The 23327-nt window shown below is 41.9% G+C and overlaps 1 protein-coding gene across 4 annotated transcripts in view; it reads left to right on the plus strand.

Moving 5' to 3' along the window:
- GNAS (GNAS complex locus) overlaps positions 1 to 23327 on the plus strand; it is a 236215-nt gene that overhangs the window by 66781 nt on the left and 146107 nt on the right. The window contains exon 1 of one of the 4 annotated variants that reach the window (XM_039497956.1): positions 21598 to 22722. The exons of 2 other annotated variants lie outside the window; for them this stretch is intronic. In XM_039497956.1, coding sequence (XP_039353890.1) covers positions 22584 to 22722 — 139 coding nt within the window. In that variant the 5' untranslated portion in view covers positions 21598 to 22583. Of the gene's footprint in view, positions 1 to 21597; positions 22723 to 23327 lie in introns of those variants that run through there. One more of the 4 variants, XM_039497957.1, reaches the window with a different exon arrangement.

Raw genomic sequence — 23327 nt, forward strand, 5'->3', positions numbered from 1 at the left:
AAAGCAGAAGATGGTAGCTTTGTGAGAAAAATGGGCAGCTGATAGGAAAAAATGTGTGATGGTGATTTGTGAGGGGAGGGGAGGTGTTCTTTTTTTAATAGGGGGACAGACTAATTTTATACAGCATATTTGTTGATTTGGAAGCATACATTTACAACTGCTAATTCCTGAATTCATTGTTCTGAACATGGCAAGAGCTACATGGAGGCTGACATTTTCCCTACTTTCTAAAGGAGATGCACAACTACAAAAAGGGGAAGAGTATAGATCACTTCATGTACAACAGTCATCTGTACAATGGTATACACGCGCCTAGCTTGGGGTTGGGCCTGGGGCCCTTTGCTCACATGTGTTTGCAAGACTGGACCTTTGTACAGACATGTGTGCGTTCATCCGTGTTTCACATTTTGCAAGCAAACAGGAGGAGTTCAGATATAATCACCGTTTTCATTATAAACCTGCAGTGGCAAATGCAAAACTGTACATGCATGTCTAAATGACTGAAATACATCACTAATGAGAGGATATTAATTGAAGGCTTAAAGGCAAAACTGTCACTGTGGCCGCAGGAAAACTGTTGGTTCTAGACACAAAGATGGAAAAGGAGAAGATTGAAAAGGGAATGAAGGAACAAACTCCAAGCACAGTCATTGAATAAAAAGTAATAGGTGTTTCTTTAAAATAATTGTAAGGTCTCTGCACATGGAAACAGGCATTTGTGTGTACAGATTCACACAATATTAGGCTGCAACACTTGCCAGCGTCCATTGGGAATCAGCACAGTGTCTGTACATTGTAAGAGCTTGTAGAACATCTTCCCAAGTAAAAAGAAAGCTTGATAGCTGATTTGGAGTGGGCAAGTAGAGAAATGAATGCTAATAGATGTTCACCCTCTTTGGGATCTCTGTAAAAGACTCCCATGGACTGGGCCAAGGGCAATATTTTCAAAAGCACCCACGTGATTTAGGGGCCTACATGCCTAAGAAACTTTTGAAAATGGGACATAGGCTCCTAAATCATGTAGGCCACATTTTAAAAGGTATTTAGGTGCTTAAAGATGCAGAAAGTATGGTTTTCAAAAAGGCTTAGGTGCTAACTCCCATAGTTGCCTAGGTGCTTTTGAAAATCCCATTTTGTGCCTAATTAAATTTAGAAAGCTGGCCCACTGGCACTTCTGAAATTTTTACCCCAAAAGCAAGTTTCAGTTGCCCAGCTAGCTTCAGTATGAAAAGATTATCAGAATTAATTGCAGAAACCTGTTCGGCTCCTTCTGTAATACTTACTCATGGGCCAACCCAACCCTGTGACAACTTACAAAAAAGATGTGCACCAAAAAAGTGCATTTTACAAGCAGATAGCTGAATTTAGCTCCCAAAACCACAAGCATCTTTGAACGCATGAAGCTAGGTAGAATCCATGACTATCATCCAAAACAATGTGTCATTTTGAATTGTCAGTTCAGGAAACCATTTCCTGAAGAGTGTAATTGACTTGTTTAATGCTGATTGGTTCTGTGACATAACATCAGTATAGTAGAACCTGAGAGTTAGGAACAACTCAGGAATGGAGGTTGTTCATAACTCTGAACTGTTCGTAACTCTGAACAACATGTTATGGTGGTTCTTTCAAAAGTTTACAAATGAACATTAACTTAATACAGCTTTGAAACTTTACTATGCAGAAGAAAAATGCTGCTTTTAATCATCTTGATTTAAATGAAACAAGCACAGAAACAGTTTCCTTACCTTGTGAAATCTTTTTTTGTAACTTTCCTTTTTTTTTTAGTAGTTTACATATAATACAGTACTGTGCTGTATTTGCTTCTTTTGCGGGGGAGGGTGGGGAGATGTCTCTGGCTTCTGCCTGATTGTGTACTCTGGGTTCCAAATCAGGTGTGTGGTTTACTGGTCAGTTCGTAACACTGGTGTTCATAACTCTGAGGTTCTACTATACTTTACAGGTGAGATTTCTTCAAGTACTGCAAAGCAATGGCTGCTCCACTGAATTCAGCAAACCTCTCACACCTACATCAAGTTTCTGGGAGCACCGGTCAATCATGAGAAAGTCCCGATTCATCAATAATAGCCCATTTAGAATTTTTTGAAGACTATAATTTTATTACCAGAATTTATTTGCTAGGAAGTATTTAAAATGATTTAAGCCCAATCATATATTTGTGACTATATTTATTTATGCCACTGTTCTCAGTGTGTGTTAGGGAATTCTTTTCCTGTATTTCACTGTAGCTGTATGGAATCTACAGGAATTTACTGTTCATGCCTCTGCCTGCTTTCTGGTAATGTGCCCTCTTTGTCATTTGATACCTTTATTCACTTGTATTAAAAATGTTCGGCTCTTGTAAATGTGACTCCTGTCTTATAGTCTGAAATCTACAATTCATTTGTAATACCAGCCATAAAGGGCCCACTTTTCAGGACTGTCTCACTCGCACGTATTGTTACCATCACTGCATGCATTATTGTGGCAATTGCATGACAAATTAGGCATGCATTTTTGGAGCCTATAATTGAACATGTGTAATTTTTGAAAATAGAAGCCTAAAATAAGGTGTGTTGGTTTTTTTTAATTTTGTAAAAAATGTTTCACTGCAAAAGTTTTACATGAATGCATCCTATATTTAAAAGGGTGTTATATACACCCACACACCCCATTAGATTCTAATGTCCTTATTATTTAGAAACAATAAGAATGTTATAAAGCTGCCCAGAAGTATAGAGAAAGGAAATGTGCTATTACATCTGTGATTGAAGAGGCATGTGGCTAGTGAGTGGAATGAACTGTCAGAGATTGTTAAAGAGAAAGGAATGAAGTTGTGAACTAGTGTTTGCAGCTTAGTTTTCTGGAATCTAGAAATTTCTGGAAGGTGAGAAGGGTGTCCCATACAATGTTCTGTAGAAAGCTGTCTTGCTCTTCTTAATTTTTAAGTCTTCGTAGTGTTGGGTTTGCTTGGTATTTTTCATTCTAACTGTAGTAAACATGAAACCTGCTGACCAGTGCTACAAACTGGAGTTTAATGTTTTGCAATTACCAAACATCGGTGTAAAAATGTATCTGACTCTGTGGGCCTGATTCTCACGTGCACTGAAGTCTCTCTAGAATGAAAATTATACATGCATAAAGTTGAAAGAGGAGATAGGAAACAAATGACTGAATGGACTGTAAACAAATATATTTCTTTTGAAATAAAATTTAAATATTGTCAAGAATTTATAGACAGGATTCATGCTCATCTCAAAATGTGTGGTCCTGTCTGGCCAGCTCAGCACCAATGCACTGGGCTTTTAGCACATTAGGACTGATTTGATTGAAACTTCATAAGAAGTTAGGTGCTGAAAAAGCAAATAAGTTGGTTAAAGTGCATGAGTATCTATAAGCAGATACAGAAGAATTGCAGGCGTAACTAATTAGTGAGCTGGGACTTGGTTACTGTGTTTGACTTACAGAATTGCAAGTTTTTCATTCTGGACAAGAGGTGTATGCTCTTGTGTGTCTGAGGAATAACTATGCTTACAAAGCAAATCACATACTAGGTGTTTTGAGTTTCATTTCATAAAGGCTTTGTGAGGATTTTTTCATTGAGTATTTTTGCTGCATTAAAACAAAAACCAGTGGGCTTTTCAGATGAGTGGAAATCACAGCCACCTTGCCACAGAGTGGCAATCACTTGTGTTTTGTTTGAGGAAGGGAAAATTTCATCCTTAAAGTATAATTGAGTACAATAATAAACAGGAAATCGATCCCAAAAGTCTGATTCTCTTTGTTTTAAGCCCCATAAGAAAGTCTGTATCTCTTGTGAGGAAACTGAGTCTCTAAAACACTTACTTATTTTGCAACTGTTACACTAAATAAGGTAGTCAATGGTACCATTGGCTTTTATAGTCCAGCTGGTTACTTGCCAATGTAAACAACAACTTAAAGGCTTATTTTTACTAGAATTTATTTTCATGTGATTTCAGATATAGTCTGATGTGAACCGTTCCAGTTCATCCCTAATTGCCAAGAGGAATAGCTATTTAACTACTTATTGGAATAATGTTGTTGTTTATAAAAGAAACTGACCCAAATTGTCATCCCTAAAGATAGAATAAACCTCTCTTCTACTTTATTCATTTTCTTCTTACAGATTTTCCTTTTCTAAGAGTAACAGAATATTTCCTTTTATTTTTTTAAACACAGAGATTAAATCTATTATTCTTTTCTCTGAATGGCCTTGCAGTCCAATGTATTGTCTGTTGTTGAGTCAGATTACACACTGTACAGTAGTCAAGTCTTTAAACCATTGCATCATTAAATAACAGTAAGTACTTTATTGCTGCTGAATCACTTACGGGAAAGATGGGTTTATCACCTATTTACAAGTGCAGCACAGGCCCAAAATATTTCAGACATCTCCATATACTACCTAACCTTCTAATTGGACAAATTGTGTAAATGGCATAGCTCTTTGCAACTGTTCTAACCTAGTGGGTTCTCAACCAGGGGTGGGCCCCCTGTGGAGCTGCAGGCAAATGCACTGCTTGCTACCCCCTGATGCAGGTCCTGGCTTTTATATGCAGAAAACTAGTTGTTGTGGCACAGGTATTTTATAGCATGGGGGGAAGGTGGTTCGGAAAGAAAAAGGTTGGGAACCCCTGTTCTAACCTAGTCTGCTTACTATATTTTGCTCTATTTAATATTTTGCAAATAGTGCAGTAGGATCTTTAAGTTCTTGCCTAGCCTCAGAGTTAAAATTGAAATTGCTCTGATTTGTTTGGTTCTAGTTAATAAATATTACTTCAGGAGGAAGGGATAAAAATGACTTGGATATAAATTTTTGCAAATATTTCTATGAATTACAGAAGTCACTCTGCAAGTTGCATAGTGTGGCCACAAAAGGCTCTAAAGGAGAGAGAGAGAGAGAGAGAGTCTCCAGTCAGAATCTTGCATCCAAGAACTGTGCAGCCAGATTCAGAACTTATGACTAGGGCACATCTGTTCTCATAAGCAGTGGGAACGTCTGTGTTGCTGCTACAAAGGTGAAGGAATCACAGAAGGCTTTCCACATCCGCCATGTGCACTGTTCATATGCAGTTTGCAGGTAGGTGTTCCAACGGGAATTAAGGGAGCGTAGGCTTGTCAAACAGAAGTAGTGGGTCCAAGCATTAGCGATTAGCACATACCAGCATGCTGAAACTTGGAACCCACAGCAGCCCTTTTACTCAGGCTTTGCTCCCTTTTGAAGGATTTGGTCTAATCTTCGTAATAATCAAGATAAAAGGACGTGATGTGCACATGGGCTGAGTATTTGCAGCTTACACTGACTTTAGCTGGAGTCCTGGCTGTTCAGCACTTCTGAAAATCTGGTCCATAGTTATTAGCTAACATATTGCCCAATTCTGTTCACTGAGTTCAGCTGGAGCAGGACTGTTCCTCACAGTGTTGTCAGAAAAGGAAGACAAACGTTCTGAAAGTACGGACTTCAGTCGGAGTTGTATGCATGTTGTTTTTGCACTATGCAGGCCTTTAAAGGGGGATACATACTCATGAATCTTAAGAAGATTCTAATTTAGGACCTTATTGCAATCATTAAAATCTGCAGGCAAATAACCTTTTTGTTCTAAAATTAAAAATAAAATAGACTTCTTTGTCACCAAGAAATTTAAAAAGTTCTTCACTTGCAAAGCAAGTCAGACAGTAGAGGGAGCACAAGTTAACGAACAGCCACTATTCTGAGATCCATGGGATGTCAACATTCATGGCACCATAAATCAGGTTAGTAGAAATCAAATAAAGAAATAAACAAGTAAAAGCCATGTTGGTTTGTGGTCTACAGGAAATGGGGGTGGGGACTGCAGTTTGTCTAATGAAAATGGGTTAAACTAAGTATTACTAAACAACGGAAAGAGGCCCAAAATGGCACCTTAATATGGAGTCTCTGCACATTTCAAGGGGAGATTGTATTTAAATTCCTGGATCAGAACCTGCCTCCCCAGATTTGGGTCTGGGTTGGATTCAAAACCAGAAAGGGACTATTTTCTCTTTCTTCTTTGGATGGAAGTGATATCTCAATAGACTTCATGCAGTTTTGGTGCCATAACCACTGAAGCTAAATGGGAACATTGGTCCTAAACTAGCCTGGAATTGAACCCCCAGCGTTGACTCTTTACCGCATTTCTGCTAAACAATTGATAACTCTACTGAAAAACAAACAAACAAAATCTCGCACCCAATTAATTATAGAAAGTAATCAGGGACGGCTCCAGGGTTTTGCTGCCCTAAGCGGCCAAAAAAAAAAAAAAAAAAAAGCTGTGATCAGTGGCTGCTCCACCGCGCCACTTTCTTCTTCGGTGGCACTTTGGCAGCAGGTCCTTCTCTCCGAGAGGGACCGAGGGACCTGCCGCCGAATTGCCACCAAAGAGCCCGACATGCCGCCCCTTTCCCTTGGCGGCCCCAAGCATCTGCTTGCTGGGCTGGTGCCTGGAGCCGGCCCTGAAAGTAATCGGCCATGTCCCTTTGACAATAACACAAAATCCTTAACAACTGATATGCTTGACAATTCAGGAGCCAGAATATATTGAACCTGTGCTGGTCTTTTTGGTTTTGAACATACAGCATCTCCAAGATACAGTTTTCGTACACAATGAGTCAAATGTGATTGTGTTTTGAAGTACCAGGGATGAACTTGGATTTGTTGCTGAAATGTACGTTTTCTTGGGGATCGTATTCATTACTGGGTTTGTTGCAGCTAGAGAATGACATTTACATGACATTAAAAGCCAAACTCAATTGGCTATAAACTTGAACATGAAAAATTCTAAGAATCCAGGGTTAGATGTTACTTTAGAGAGAATGTAGGACAGCAAGACGTGAATCTGGTCTGCTCTCTTTATGAATTTTTTCAATAAAATGATTTGAGTTTGTTAACTTTTTACTGCTTAAGAAGATTATATGGTTCATAGAAGAATAATTCAGATTGCTTAAGTTTTAAAGCTTTTCTAATAAGAAAACTTCAAAGAGGTTCCTTTCATGATAGCATTAAAGTAAAGCAGGTAAAGTGAAATGTTCCTACGTTGGAATGTAGTTTGAAAAAAAAAGATTTATTTTTTTTTAAACAAAGATGAATCCATAGAAATATTTGTACAAATCTGTATTAAAAAGAACAAAATGTATTTTAGTGACTAAACGCTTTATTAAAGATAAATATAGTAGTTGATAGTGTGACCATTTGGGAGTTATGGCTGTATTCAATTGCAGATTCCGTTTTGCTTTGTGAACACCATTTTGTGATTGTAACCTTTACTGCAATCTTCACTGTGTGTTGCAATGTCCATGTTGGATTCAGATATGCAGTCTATGCTGAAAACCAGCCTAATCCTGACTCAGTCTGTTCTAGAGACTGTGTGTTCATGATAAGGTGTGGGGCACTTCAAAGAGGGCTAATAATGGCCCTTGCTAGCTCTCTCATTTCATTGAATGATTCTTCCCTACTGGAACAATGAGTTCTCTACTAGTAGGGCCATTGACTTTGAATGGCTCTTGGTGACTAACCCAGTTCCTTGGGACAAAAGACACAGAAGCAGGGCGGGAGGAGAGATAGGGCTGGAGCGAGGAACTCCTGGACAGAATGGGAGGGAGATGGTTTTAAAAGAAAGATTCGATGAGATTTCGAAGGAAAGGGCTAAATTTCTGTCACCACTTGTAAGCAGAACTTGCTGAAGAGAGTGAAGACACAAGAGACTCTCCCTTGATTAAAGATGCTGGCCAGAACCAGGACTCGCAGACAGGGTGAGATCAGACTAAGGGGGGTTGAATTCATAGATCTGTAATTCTACTGTGCTTTTTTTTAAGAGTAAAATGTGTGTGGTTAGGAAATCCTTTGCTAAGTCGGTGTTCTTGCTTTACTCTCCCATTGGCCCTGATGAATTTAACTAGAAAACCAGAGCTCCCACAGCCAGGTTAGGGTGACCAGATGTCCCAATTTTATAGAGACAGTCTTGATTTTTGGGTCTTTTTCTTATATAGGCTCCTATTACCCCCACCCCACCCCCTGTCCCGATTTTTCATGCTTGCTGTCTGGTCACCCTAAGCCAGGTGGACCCTTATTTTCGTACATACATATTAAGAGATGGTAACAAATGTGTATGGTAAAGGAATACAGAAGAGTTGAGGCATTATAGGTTATGAATTACAGTAGGTATATATTGTTTTTGTAAAAATTATATGGGGGGTTCTGTATCAGATCATCTCATTTGCCCCATATTTCCTCATATAGTTCAGTAGTTAATCTAAAAAGGATCAGAGCAAAAGACTTGTTTTAGAATGGGTAAAGGGTGTAGAGTATAGGAGCAGCATAATAATTTAATTCTATTTTAGGATCATAGCTATGCTGACAGAATGTATGTTCATTCACTCAGCATAGCCTTCCCCACCTCCCCAAACAAAAAATTATAAGGTATATTATAGCCATCAGGCTTCAATACATCTACTATAGCAAGTGTAGATCAAGGGAAGGAATACAAGATAGGGAACAGATCAGTTGATTAAACCAGTGGCTCTCAATGTTTACAGATTACTGTACCCCTTTCAGGAGTCCTTTGTCTTGTATACCCCCAAGCTTCACCTCACTTAAAAACTACTTGCTTACAAAATCAGGCATAAAAATACCAAAGTGTCACAGTACACTATTGCTGAAATATTGCTTATTTTCTCTTTGTTTTCATATAATTTATAAAATAAATCAATTGGAATATAAATATTGTACTTACATTTCAGTGTATAGTATATAGAGCCATATAATCAAGTCATTGTCTATATAAAATTGTAGTTTGTACTGATTTCGCTACTGCTTTTTATGTAGCCTGTTGTAAAACTAGGCAAACATCTAGATGAGTTGATGTACCCCCTGGAAGACCTCTGCATACCCCTGGGGTTATGCGTTCACTTTACTGAGAACCACTGGATTAGACAGTCTCCAAACAAGTTGGAAGTGCATGGGGCTTTAGCAAATGTACTACACCTGACATGCAAGAAACAAAGACAAATTGAGCTAAAACCACCCTGTGCTGTACTTTATCTAGAAAGATGTCAGTCTTTCACATATGTATAGAATACATGACAGCTGCATATATACCTGAGCAGAGATTGAAAAATCTACTGACCCATGGCAAATAGGACACTTCCCTGTATAATTGTGGATACCAGCGCGTTCAACTTCTGCAGCTATACACTTTCCTTTACAAAATGCATGAGTGTTGTTGGCACTCTGAACTTCTTAATTAACTCCTTTAGGGACAAGGTGGCAGGACAGCACGGCTTAGCAGTAATAGTCACTTTACTCTTAAACATCACTAGAGAGCTACAGATCTTTGAAAAAGAACCCAGTCCTCAACACATCCCCTATAGTCTGGTCTCACCTCTCCTGTGAGTCCTGGTTTGGTCAACATCCACCAGATAGGCAGCCCTTCCTACCTTTTCTCTCTGTAATCTGGTCTTCCTGGATGCACTGTGATTGTGACACTGGATGTAGTGCCATGTTGTGAGCTCCATTGTTTTGTGAATGACATTTTGACTGTAACTTTCATTTTGGAGGGTGACTTTCATCTTGCATTGCAACTTCCATTGTGTATTACAGCATCCATTTTGTAGTAGAGGCTTGACTGAATGACTGCCTCAGGATCGCTGACACAGAACAATCTAGGACCATCAGCTTTGACCATCTCCCAACAACCCACTCACAAGAATGATGAACTCTCTACAGAATCCATGGCTGGGGGGAAGAGACTGGACTTTCTCCTTAAATATTGTCTCTGATCCTTTGGTCATGTGCCCAGGCTGAGAAAGTCTCTCTTTGAGGAGACTGTCTAAACTCGCTCACTAGAATATTCAGGGGAAATGAACACACTTTTCATTCAAGTGTATATTCATGGAAAATGCTGTGTGGCATTCGCCCAGCTCTAGTAATAATAACACACATGCTCATGCATGAGCTAAGCCAAACAGGCCTAGAAATACAAAGTTAAGGCTGAATCCTAAAAAGGCAATGCAGGGACATTAGGCCCCAAAATGTCCTCTAAAAGCTTGGTTGTATTTCAGCTTGCTGGATAGGATTCTCCCTGCAACTACAAGATATTTCAAATAACAAAATCAATTAAATCTATTCCTTTCTGTGTGTCTCACAATAGGCAGCGCTGTGCATGCTTAGCACGTGTGCTGCTTTGGTACAGAGACACTGTCAAGACCGAAATCATTTTAAACAAAACAAATAATATGGCTGCTGAAATTTTCCTCTGGAAGCCGTCCTTGGGAGAGGCCTTCCTGACCAGTCATTTACATGGAGTTAGTGTCTTCCTCAGTAATACTCACCAGTTCAAAGGTAAAATATTTCAGGATAAATGTGTGGCTATGTAAATGAAATGCAGCCAAGTGAGAGAACCCTGCATGGAGCATGGGACTGTCCCTCCCGCGTATGCCAGAGGGGACTCAACGCTGTTTTAAGTAGACTGCAGCAGAAGGAGTCATTAGGGAGAAGGAGTCTGCCAGGATCCTGTTCTGCACCTGCACTTTCTTGAATCTAGTTTAGGGTGACCAGATGTCCCGATTTTACAGGGACAGTCCTGATTTTTGGGTCTTTATCTTATATAGGCTCCTATTATCCCCGACCCCCTGTCCCGATTTTTCACATTTGCTGTCTGGTCGCCCTAATCTAGTTACTCCAAAACCATGCAGAGGACACACAGAGGGGTTTATAGGCTGGCATAGAAGCCTGGAGGCTTTGCTGCACCCGAGGGGGTGGTGGGGTGTGAATTCCACCTGAGTCCTCACCTTTGCAGCATTCCCTACACAAATCAACAAAGAGTCCTGTGGCACCTTATAGACTAACAGAAGTATTGGAGCATGAGCTTTTGTGGGTGAATACCCACTTGCATCTGACGAAGTGGGTATTCACCCACAAAAGCTCATGCTCCTATATGTCTGTTAGTCTAAGGTGCCACAGGACTCTGCTGCTTTTACAGATCCAGACTAACACGGCTACCCCTCTGATACCCTACACAAATCCTGATTCCTCAGCATTAGTGCAGAGAGGGATGAATTTCAATCAACAGCTCTTTACTAGCACAAATACAGTGACCCCATAGACTGAAGAGGAGAGGGTGAGTTACACATACAGTATTACTGCATTAATTTATGTGGAGCATGCCAGAGGCCTAGTAACTAAAGGCCAGATCCTATAAGGTGCTGAGAATCTTCCACTCCCATTGAAGTCCATGCAGGCTGAGTATGCTCAGCGCCTGCCAGGACTGGGCTCTCAGCTCTGAAACTTGCTCAATGTTTACATGGTGTAGCCTTAGCTGTAAGAACTTGATTGCTTCAGAAGTGGATAGGCTACTCTTCCTCAGACAAGAGAGCATGCACGAGCAATGGAAAAACAAATTCTGCATTACAATACCCAAGAGCATAAAGCAAACAGGTGACTTGTAAAAGAAAAAGCCATAGGGTTTCTGCCCTGATTGTTTCTTGATGGTGGATAAAGAAGGCCTGAGAAGTGTGTGTGTGTGTGTGTGTATATTTCCAAAAAGAAAAGTTTGCTTCTTTGTTACTTAAATATATAAAATGTATGGAAATGTTGGGAGCTCAGATGAGAATTGAGGTTTTTTTGAGACCATCACTGAAATACAAGAGCGTTGAAACTTTAACAAAGCCATCGTTCTCCCAACCAGGGGCGGCTAGGCACACCAGCGGCCAAGCGCCGCGCAGCCATCCTGGGAGGGGGCGTTGTGGGGCTCGGAGGAGCCGCCGCCCGCGCGCGGCAGCAGGTCCACGGGCCCGGACCGACGGGAGCAGCCGCCCGCGCGGCTCAACCGAGCTCAAGGAGCCGCGGGGACCCGGGACCCGCGCAGGCATGACTGGCACGCCCCCGCTGTCCCCCGGCTCGTGGACCCGGCCGCATGCGCCGGCAGCCCCGAGCCGAGCCCGCCCCAGGATGCCGCCCCCCGAGGGGAGGAGGGAGCCGGAGGGGGAGGGGGGAGCGCGGGGAGCGCTGGCGCGCTGGGGCAGCCTAGCTACTGCCGCCGCCCCTGCTCCCAACTGTGAGTTAAATAGGTATTAATAAAAAACAAAACAGTTTTACAGTCTAATAAAGATCACTTCCCACTGTAATAATTATTTATTTTATTTATTTGTATTCCAGTAGTGCCTAAAGATCTCAACTGAGATGGAGGCTTCATTTTGCTGAGTACTGTACATAGTCATAAGAAATGGTCCCTGCCCTGAAGTGCTTATAATCTAAGTAGGCAAAACTGACAAAGGATGGGAGGGGAAAGAGAGGCATAGAGAAGGGAAGTGATGTGCCCAAGGTTGCACAGCAGATCAGAGGCAGAGCTAGGTGTAGATCCCAGGTATCTTAAATACCAATTCAGTGCTTTGTCCACTAGACTGCATTGCCTCTCCATTGACATAATGGTTTAATTGCATGGCACCTCTGAAATCATAGTCCTGTCAAATCTCCAGTTATCCATAGAGTCTTCCAAGAAAAAAATCAGTGTAGATAAGAACTTAAGCTCCAGTTCTAGAACTGCATTTGTGTGCTGTATGAATACAGCTTTAAGATAGGGGCCGTAGTTTTTAATGTAAAAATAACAAGGCAGGAAAAAAATATTTTTTTTAGATAAACTTTTCAGGCTTTTGTGCTAAGAAAAACAGCAAAAACTCAATTCTGTTTCCTTTGCAGGTCACCTTTAATAATGGCGGTTGGTACTGAGAGTAGTATAGCTTTGCCACACTAAAACATATGTGCAATTATATAAGCTATTTTGTGTGTGATGGTTTGGGGGGAGGGATAGCTCAGTGGTTTGAGCATTGGCCTGCTAAACCCAGGGTTGTGAGCTCAATCCATTTGGGAGCCATTTAGGGATCTGGGGCAAAAATCTGTCTGGGGATTGGTCCTGCTTTGAGCAGGGGATTGGACTAGATGACCTCCTGAGGTCCCTTCCAACCCTGGTATTCTGTGAAGGCTGTTTGAATTTATAATGTAAAAAGTGGCAGACACTTTATAGCACATTAGAACCTGTGGCAATGTATCAAGATCTATTTAGAAATCCTCTTATACCCCTTCCTGTTACACTCCATAAAATGAAAATGCTCAGCCAGTAATTAATAATAATATTATTTAGGGCTAATCTGTGCACTGCCTAAAGAACAAACTGGTAATGAAATTGTAACTCATCATCTGCCTCTCAGATCCCACCCTTTGAAAGCAACATGTCACATGTGCTGCCTGGAGCACTAGGATGTACTTGTGCTGCAGTTTCATAAGACACTTTTTACAAAGTTCAATGCTGAATGCCTGAATGGTTGGAAAATAAATAAATAATCAAAAAGAGAAGATGGGTGAAGGTAGAAGTTGAAAGGCGATAATTCTGTGTTTTTATTATCATAATCCTGAATTCCTTAAAGTCTGTTTTCATTTAGTTAAAGACAGGGCCGCCTAGAGGATTAAATGGGCCTGGGGGCCCCCGCCGCCGAATTGCCGCAGAAGAAGCTTCGGGGGCCCGGGCCCCACAAGATTTTTCCGGGGCCCCCAGAGCAAGTGAAGGACCCTGCTCCAGGGGCCCCAAAAAACTCATGTGGGGGCCCCTGTGGCCCGGGGCCTGGGGCAAATTGCCCCACTTGCCGCCCCCCCCCCGCCCGGGCGGCCCTGGTTAAAGAGCAGTTTAGAAGGGGGGGGAGGGGTAGGACTTCAAAAAAACAACAACCTTGTGGCCGATTCAATAAGTAGGTTTTGGGATTTTTTTTATTTTTATTTTTTTTAACTTTAAGGTTTAGAATTTTTGTATGGAAAATTCTGTTCTACTGGAGAGGGAAACATTTCCCATTAGCTCTGTTTGTTTTGGTGTATTCCGGAAGTGGTTTCAGTTTGTTCTTTTGGGAGAATATTGATGGTACACCTATTTCTTTATTAGTGGCATCGCACATTTTATTACACCCTGATTGTTTCCTATTCAATAGGACCTACTGTCGTTCTACCTGATGATAGTTTCTTGATCTACCTGAGTTTCATTGAGGATCATTTATTTTTTGACCTGGTTTGCCTGTTAATGCTTGTTGACCTTTTTTTTCTTTTTTTGCTGGTGCCTGCAAGGGACAAAAATTTGCATAGGCTGCTAGCGCCATGTCCCGTTGGCTTTGTTTTTCCGTATTAGATTATTGCTTGGTTCAGTTTATTTGTTCCCCTTAAACTGGCTCGAGGTTACTCTAGGGCAGGGGTTCTCAACCTTTTCTTTCTGAACCTCCGCCCAACATGCCATAAAAACTCCCAGGCTCACCTTTGCCACAATAATTGGGGTTTTTTTGTGCATATAAAAGCCAGGGCTGGCATTAGGGGGTGAACAAGGAGGGCAATTGCCTGGGGCTTATGCCACAGGGGCTCCCGCCAAGCTACAACCTGAGTGGCAGGGCTTAGGGGCCTGGGCTTCAGCCCCAGGTAGCAGGACTTCAGCTTTCTATCCTGGGCCCCAGTGAGTCTAATGCTGGCCATGCTTGGCACCCCCCTGAAACCTGCTCGTGGCCCCCCAAAGGGCCCTGGACCCCTGGTTGAGAACCGCTGCTCTGGGGTCCTTTGTTTACCATGTCAAAGGGCAAGCAGGAGACTTTGAAACTTTTTTTCCACTGAGATGTTGTTAATTTCGAGCCCAAAGGATTTTGCATGATGGAAGATGGCTCCATTTACCAGAAATGTAAACTGCAAGAGGCCATTGGGGTCTCATGCGTTTTGAGACCTCCTCCTAGGAATTGTTCAGGCAATGACAGAACTAATCAAGGCAAATAAAAGATGGATATGAGTCTAAATCGTAGCCTTAATTAATCACCACATCAGACTGGTGGGAAGGCCAGGTTTACTGGGGATTACTCATCTTGAGAATTGTAGGTCTGATCCTGCATTACTGAAGTCTTAACCCAAGAGCATAGGCCTTTTATGCTTTTGTTTTATTTATCATGCTATATTTAAAAAAAAAAACAGCCTGCAGATGAGAGAAAATATCTCTAATCAACATGAGGGTCCGTGCACACACTCAGAGATACACTAGGTGCCCTTAAAAAGTGCCACCTGGTTGAAAGATTCCACTGGTTCCAGTGATGCTCCCTATTTTTACAAGGGGGAATTCTCTTAGACCCACTGGAACATTAGGGTCATGAACCTATGGGGCAGCAGCATAATGTGGACCTCTCCCAAGGAAAACGTATTGCTACTCAAGGGTCCAATCCTGCCAGGTGCTCAGGACTAGTGGAATTTTTTTGGGCACCCACTGCATATAATTGTGTTAATTAATTATTTCCCCCAATACTATAAATCCTCTAGAAAATAATAAGGCCCTGAAAACAACATTGCCCGAGAGTGGAGCAGAAAAAAAGGAAGGCATCCGCATCCTTTCTTCCCATACAATGAATGGTATTAAAAAAGGAAACAGGGTTTAGGCCTTGCCTTGCAGGATGCTACGTTATATGTTTAGGTGGGGGAGAATTCCAGATTCACAGGTGTTTGACAAGAAGGGATCAGCCTCCCTTCCTCTCAAGATCTCACTTTCGTGGGATCAGCATTCCAGTCCATCGACCCACGTTGCTGCAGTGCAAGAGAAAGTGACAGTCCTGCAGGTGGACTGGTTCTATATTATTTAAAGATAGTAGAGGTGATCCAGGTGCATGAGCTAGAGAACATTTTCAGATGTGGATACCCTAGTTAAACAATGTCTAGTTCATTCTTTGTAGGGGGATCATTATAGTATAACTTAAGGACTTTTCTCCTTTTCTCTTTAACACCAAGAAAGCTGGTTACTTACAGAAATCTCCTGAACTCTCTTTTGACACAACACACACAGTTTTTACTTTTACTATTTTTAGTCAAAATCAAAAAAGATCAAAGAGTAACTCTAAGAACATAAGAGCAAAGATTTTAATTTTTTAAGATTGTCATCTGAGCACATGAATGGCTTAATGAATGGCCTGTGTCTACCAGCATACTCACCACAGACCCAGAGACAGGAAATAGTTACATCCCCACTCCTCCTCCTCCTCCCACCTCCCCAGTCAGTCTCTGTCTCCCTCCTCTCCTCTCAACCCTCAAATCTCATTAAATAAAATTAAAATGAAAATAGGACAGGATCACCCACCCAGGACAGGGCAAATTGTATTTGAAGACTGAAGGCCTAATTTTAATCTCACTAACACCAGTGAAAGTCAAGAGTAACTCTAATGAAGTCAGTGGAGTTTAACCAAGGTGAGATCAGAATTAGACCCTAAAGATTCTGTCCATCCAGTCAGAAAAAGGAGTAAGGGAAAGACATTTCACAAGTGTCTGTTCATATGAAAAATTGGTGTAGAATTAAATAGCTGATATGAAAGAGACAGTGTCAACTTAAAATCTAGTCAGTTAACAAAATAATAAGTTAAAGCAGTTTCAGGAACTACACCTGCACCTGGATTATTTCTAAATCAATTTATGTGGTTGTTACCATGACATGTTCATGCATATCACACACAACAGGAAAAACTAACTGTGCAGACTGTCCACAGAAAACAGAGTGAAAATGGCTATACAGTGTCCTGTCAAATGTGCAAAGTAAACACATTAAAATAGAGAAGAATTGTGTTTTTCTTTTAGTCTGTTTAAGCTGCAATATCCATAGGTGGTGGTTGTAAGTCTTCAGCAGACAGAAGTGCAGTTAAGTTGACTTTGTCCCTTTCAACTAGTACTTTCCCACTTTCACTGTCATCAGTAGCCTACTACTTCTTTATAGCAACATGTCTCTAAGACCTCATAAATCAAACTATATTGCTGTCCTAGCTAGGAAGAGTATAGTCTCCATTGGTAATGATCTTCAGTGGGACTACTCAATTGAATAAAGTCTGCACATAAGTGCTTGCAGGATCAGGGACAGGAGATGTGAACGACAATGTAATAGTAATACCTATTTCCAAAAAAGATAAAATCACTCATTAATTTTCATTAGAATGCAAGACAAGGTAGAGTAATAGACAAAAAATTTAATTCGGCAAATCTATCAAATATAATCAAAAGTATTATATGAAACTTACCAACACACAAACCTCTCTCAATCACCTAAGTACAAAGGTGGTCTTTTAATGCTATTAATCTCCAGAGATCCTATTGTCACTGCTTTGGAGCAATTTTTAACTTCAGGTATAAACCACCTTGACAGAATATTATTGTCTTGCCACCAGGGTAAATTCCATGCCCCTTCCCTCAAAATCCTTAAATCTAGACCCGCGCAGAGGTATCAGTTTCCTTGGAAATGTTTATTTTAGACTGTAAAAAAGAATCTGCAACAGGATAATATTGGGTTGCAATATAACATTTCTTCTGGAGCTTTTACCTATCGTATTTAGACCCAGAAGGAACATCAACAGGTTTTAATATTTAGCTGGAAGATTGAAACACAGTGAAAACTAAAAGGAGCCCAGTCTCACAAATTAATGCATATAGGACCTGATCTCCCATTAACGTAAACAGTGCAGGATCAGGTCAATAGGTTTTGTCTCCCTCCATGTGTAGGCCTGCAGTGGGTGAAAAAGACATAATTTTTCAGATAAATGAGGAACAGTCCCTAATACAAATGTCATGTGATCACAGAATACACACTTTTGGATAGTTCTTTTTTTACTGTTTTTAATAACGAGAGCCTCAGTTTTAATACAATGGGCCAAGTCTTGGTTCCACTGTAAATCAATGGGAGTTTTGTAAATTAGTTGAATACGTCCTTCTTATCCAACACCACAGCCCAAGGTCCTATTACACCCCAAAGGCCGCAGGTATATAGTATACAAGGACTTTCACAATTCCTTTGTCCCGCAGCTGCTGCAGATATACAGAGCATTGTGGTCATTTCAGCACACACATAATTCACATTTTATTTTAGGACAATGATCAGTGCCATCAGGTACAGCTGCAAACAATTTCACAGCAATGATTCACTTGTCGGTGAATGTTCTACCACACTTCCAATCCAGGTAGGTTGTTTGGCCTTTTTCTGTCTCAACCTCCAATTACTATCATATTTGTGTACACATTTATGAGTACTTTGAGGCTCCATTTAAAGATCTCCCCCAATCTGGAAGGGACTGATGACAAAGAAAATACAAAAGCGCCTTGACGCTGAGGGCAGATTTCCCCTTCTTCATAAGGTGGAACATATCGACAATTCTGCAGTCTCTTCATAACTATTACAATGGGAAACTGATGAGTTTTTACTAGGGCTGTCGATTAATCACAGTTAACTCATTAAATTGTTTTTTTTTTAGTTAACTGTGATTTAAAAAATTAATCGCGATTAATCACACTGTTAAACAATAGAATACCAATTGAAATTTATTAAATATTTTTGGATGTTCTTCTACATTTTCAAATATATTGATTTCTATTACAACACAGAATACAAAGTGTTGAGTGCTCACTTTATATTACTTTTTTTACAAATATTTGCACTGTAAAAATGATAGTATTTTTCAATTCACCTAATACAAGTACTAATACTATTTCTTTTGTTTTTTACAGTGCAAATATTTGTAATAAAAAATAAATATAAAGTGAGCAGTGTACACTTTGTATTCTGTATTGTAATTTAAATCAATATATTTGAAAATGTAGAAAACATTCAAAAATATATATATTTCAATTCACCTCATACAAGTACTGAAGTGCAATCTCTTTATCGTGAAAGTGTAACTTACAAATGCAGATATTTTTTGGTACATAACTGCACTCAAAAACAAAACAGTAAAACCTTAGCACCTACAAGTACACTCAGTCCTACTTGTTATTCTCCCAATCGCTAAGACAAACAAGTTTGTTTACATTGACGGGAGATACTGCTGCCTGCTTCTTATTTACACTGTCACCTGAAAGCGAGAACAGGCGTTCGCATGGCACTTTTGTAACTGGCATTTCAAGATATTTAAATGCCAGATATTCTAAACATTCATATGCCCCTTCCATGCTTCAACCACCATGCCAGAGGACATGCTTCCATGCTGATGATGCTCATTTAAAAAAAAATGCGTCAATTAAATTTGTGACTATACTCCTTGGTATTCTATTATTAACAGTGTGATAAATCACGATTATTTTTTTAATTGCTTAGCAGCCCTAATTTTTACTTTATTTTCAGTGTAAATTTTACTCTGGCTCATATGGCCCCCACCCCACTGCAAATACCCTGTTATATAACTGGCATTTGTTTGAAAATAAATTGACTCCAAATACATTTCAAATGATAATAATTAATAAAAGCCAGGAAAATTATACATCTTCTGCTTCGATTGAAGCTGGGCATTGGGGATTCAAGACAAGTCTTTGAGGTCTTCTTTGGGCCTGATCCAATGCTCAGTAAAGTCTCTAGGAGTCTTCCCATTGTCTTCAAAGGATTATGGATCAAGGCCCAGTTTCCCTGTCACTTTCACGATTGACACCAACAGAATCACTGAAAGCCCTGAAAAATCTCCAAATCCTTAGGTTGGGTAGGTATTCTGTTCCAGACCTATGAGTGCTTTCAGATCCACCTCCCTATAAGTAAGGACAACAGAATAGGTGCAGTCTAATAGGTCAAGATGACTTCCTGGATGCTTATTGTATTCAGGTAACTATGTTACTGCAGGTGGTTGCCACTATTTTAACTGGATGATGCACACTGGAATTTTCTTATGCAGAATTTAATTTTCCAAAGGAGGATAAATAAATTTACTTAGGATGATGGACATACATTTTCACTAATCACAGAGAGAACACAGTGATAACTAATATAGAAGCTCATCTACCCCAAACTGATATTTGAGACTAGTTTTTGTTGATATTAAGGCAAACAGGGAGCACAAATTTAGGGTTTTTTGCAAAAATGGTCCCTGGTCCTGCAAGCCCTTCAGGAATTAACTTCATGCACATGAAAACATAAAGTTAATAGATGTGCAATTGTTTGCAGGATCAGGTCTACAGTGACAGTTTTGTGTTTTTTTTAATAACTCTTTGGCATTGACCTTGTAAGCTGCTCTGCATAAACATATCTATACCTCCATTCCATGAAGCCCCACTGAAGTCTGTGAGGCTCTGCACAGCTTCCTTCCACCTGCAGATTACAGGATGAGTGCCTTAGAGAAACAAATCCCTTTTTGATAAATAGTGGGGAACTAGTATTTTACAAGAAGAAACACTAAGGCACTAACCTTTATTTTCCAACCGCGAGTGTAGTTCACTTGTTTATACTTGTTACTGCCTGCTTTGGGTAGGGTATTTTTATTTTTTAAATCTTTTAAAAATAAACCAGAAATGGTTAGCTAACAAAAGGCATATACACAAGAGACAGGATGTAGTGCACTGTCGTCTGAAGCTTTAATCCAGCAATATTACTTTAACCATGCGAGTAGTCCCATTTACTTCAGTGGAATTATTTGCATACTTAAAATTAAACATCTGCCTCTGGTCTCAGGCCTGCAGGGAGATGATTCTGCCTATGCTGAGCTCCTTCCAGGATCAAAGTATATGGGAGTGTCGTGGCAAACATTTAGTTGAGTAACTTTACTCACACAGAATCCCGTACATCAGTAAAGGTATATGCTTAAGTGTTTGCAGGATGGGCCTTATGTAGTTTAGAAAAGCCTTAAAATTCATCAACCAATAACATGTACAAATATATATTTAAATACAAATATTTGGTTTGATCTCTAATAAGTATTTTATTTATAAAGTGACAGTTCTTTCCCCATGAACAGCTTAGTTAAAATGTATACGGAATAAAGTTTATAAACTTTAATTGAATAGTTAAACCTCCAATCCTGCAAACACTTAGGCACATACTTAACTTTAAGCATGAATAGTCCTTCCGTGAGACTATTAAGTTTAAGGTCATTGAAGTTATGCATGTACCAAATTGTTTGCAGCATCAGGCCTAGAACATGATACTAATGAATAAAATTAAGATAATTTAGTCCTAAATTGGATAAACCAATCTAGCTACAATGACTTCAGGGGGCCTGTAGGCTACAGGAAGCATTATGCACTGGTGTTTGCAGGACAGGCCCCTACTATGGTGAGCTTACTGGGGAAACTAGTAGCTGTTTACACTGCACCACTATAAAGAAATCAGGATGGTGGAATAAAAATAAAATAATTTTTCTGAAACTGGCAGGGGAACTTTTAGGCGGTAGAAAGGTATTACTTTCGTTGGAACTTGACCAGACAGCAAAGTTCACATACCAAAACTGCCCCGGGGGATTTACTGAACACAAGTACTCAGGACCTTGGTTTTGCATATCAGACAAACAAGGATGCCCAGTAAAGGGAAAATTCTGCTGTTCTACTTGCTTGCACTGGTTTTGTAGCCAAGCCACTAAATAAGCAAAATTCTGAACGTGAAGAACAAAGGAGGGGGGGCATTAAAAGGGCGCATAAGAGCGAGCGCGCTCGCCTCTCCCCACATCTCGCCTCTGGGACCCGGTGCCTCCCTGGGTGTTTGGTTTGAAGAGGGCGCCTCTAGTCAGTAACTCCTGACGTTTGGGTATCATGTGAATGGTTCAGTTCCCATGGTTCAGTGTGTGAGCTTGCTTGCCCCACCCCATCTCTCTCTCCCTTCTCTATAGATCTCAATAAATATCTCCCTCTCTCGCTAAGAGAAATGCAAGAGAGAGGAGAAAAAATAAATTAGGGGAAAAACTCGCTAGTGGGGGGCCAGTTTTGCTTGGGGGGGAGACCAAACCGGCTTTTACTTCTCTCTCCCCCCCACCCCTCCCCGCCCCCCACTCCCTCTGTTTGCTGGAGAAGCCAAAGGATTCAGCAGCCTGGAAACCTAATGTGAAAAAGCAGCAGCAGCAAGGAAAAAAAGGGGGGGCCTTGGACTGGAAAAACCACCATTAGGGAGGAAGAAGCAGCAGCAGCAGAAGAGGAAAACCCACACAGCCCAGAGAGGAAAAGGGACTTCTTATCCAGCAGGGAGCTGGGGGTTGGATTGACCCCTTTGAGTGCTTCAGCCCTTTGGAGAGGGGGGAGAGACAAGGAAGAGACATTTCTAGATTCTCTGTGATCAGGATTTGGGGAGGTTTCTCCGGCTGGAGCCTGTGCCTTGGATCTAAGGAGGATTTTTTTTTGTGGGGGGTGGACCTGCAACTGGATTCGTGTGTGTGGAGGGGAAACGGGGGGGGGATTTTTTTTTTAAATCCGAACTAACCGGTGATCCGGCCAGGGGTGCGGAGATCCCCTATTTTTTTTTCTCGGGAAAGGTGCATTGAGGGGATCGGAGTGGGTCTGGGAGGCAGGGTTAGGAGAAGCAGCAGCTGCAGCTGCTGGGGAGGAGGCCCGGCTGAGCAGCAGCAGCAAAGTCATCGCCATCGGCCCCCCCTTGGCTGGCTCCGCTCTCTCCATGTCTCTGGGCAGCGGCAGCCACAGCAGCGAGTAAAGGGGGGGGAGGAGGAGGAGGAAGAAGAAGGGAGCCCGGGAGAGTGTCTCCCTCCCTTCCCTCCCTCCCCCCAGCAGCCCCAGCCGCCTCCTGCTCCCTTCCCCTGGTCCCCCCTGCCGCCCCCTCCCCAAGATGGGCTGTTTAGGGAACAGCAAGACCGAGGATCAGCGCAACGAGGAGAAGGCGCAGCGAGAAGCCAACAAGAAAATCGAGAAGCAGCTGCAGAAGGACAAGCAGGTCTATCGGGCCACGCACCGGCTGCTCCTATTGGGTAAGGGGGGCCCTGGGGAGACGCGCCTGGGGGAGCAGGTCTGTAGGGCCACGCACCGGCTGCTCTTTTTGTGTGCGGGGGGGGGGGGCTGGGGCCTGAAGGCCACGCACCGGCTGCTCTTACAGGGTGAGGGGCGCCCTGGGGAGATGGGGGGCCTGGGGGAGCAGATCTATGGGGCCACGCACCGGCTGCTTTTATGGGGGCTGGGGAGACAGGGGCCTGGGGGAGCAGATCTATGGGGCCACGCACCGGCTGCTTTATGGGGCGGGCTGGGGAGACGGGGGGCCTGGGGGAGCAGGTCTGTAGGGTCACGCACCGGCTGCTCTTACAGGGTGAGGGGATCCGGGGGCGACGCGCCTGGGGGGATCAGGTCTGTAGAGCCACGCACCGGCTGCTCTTACAGGGTGTGTGTGTGTGGGGGGCGCTGGGCAGACAGGGGCCTGGGGAGCAGATCTATGGGGCCACGCACCGGCTGCTTTTATGGGGGTGGGGGCTGGGGAGACAGGGGCCTGGGGGAGCAGATCTGTAGGGCCACGCACCGGCTGCTTTTTTGGGGGCCCTGGGAGACAGGGGCCTGGGGGAGCAGATCTATGGGGCCACGCACC

Source organism: Mauremys reevesii, linkage group 13 (genome assembly GCF_016161935.1).
Source record: "Mauremys reevesii isolate NIE-2019 linkage group 13, ASM1616193v1, whole genome shotgun sequence".
Lineage (NCBI taxonomy): Eukaryota > Metazoa > Chordata > Testudines > Geoemydidae > Mauremys > Mauremys reevesii.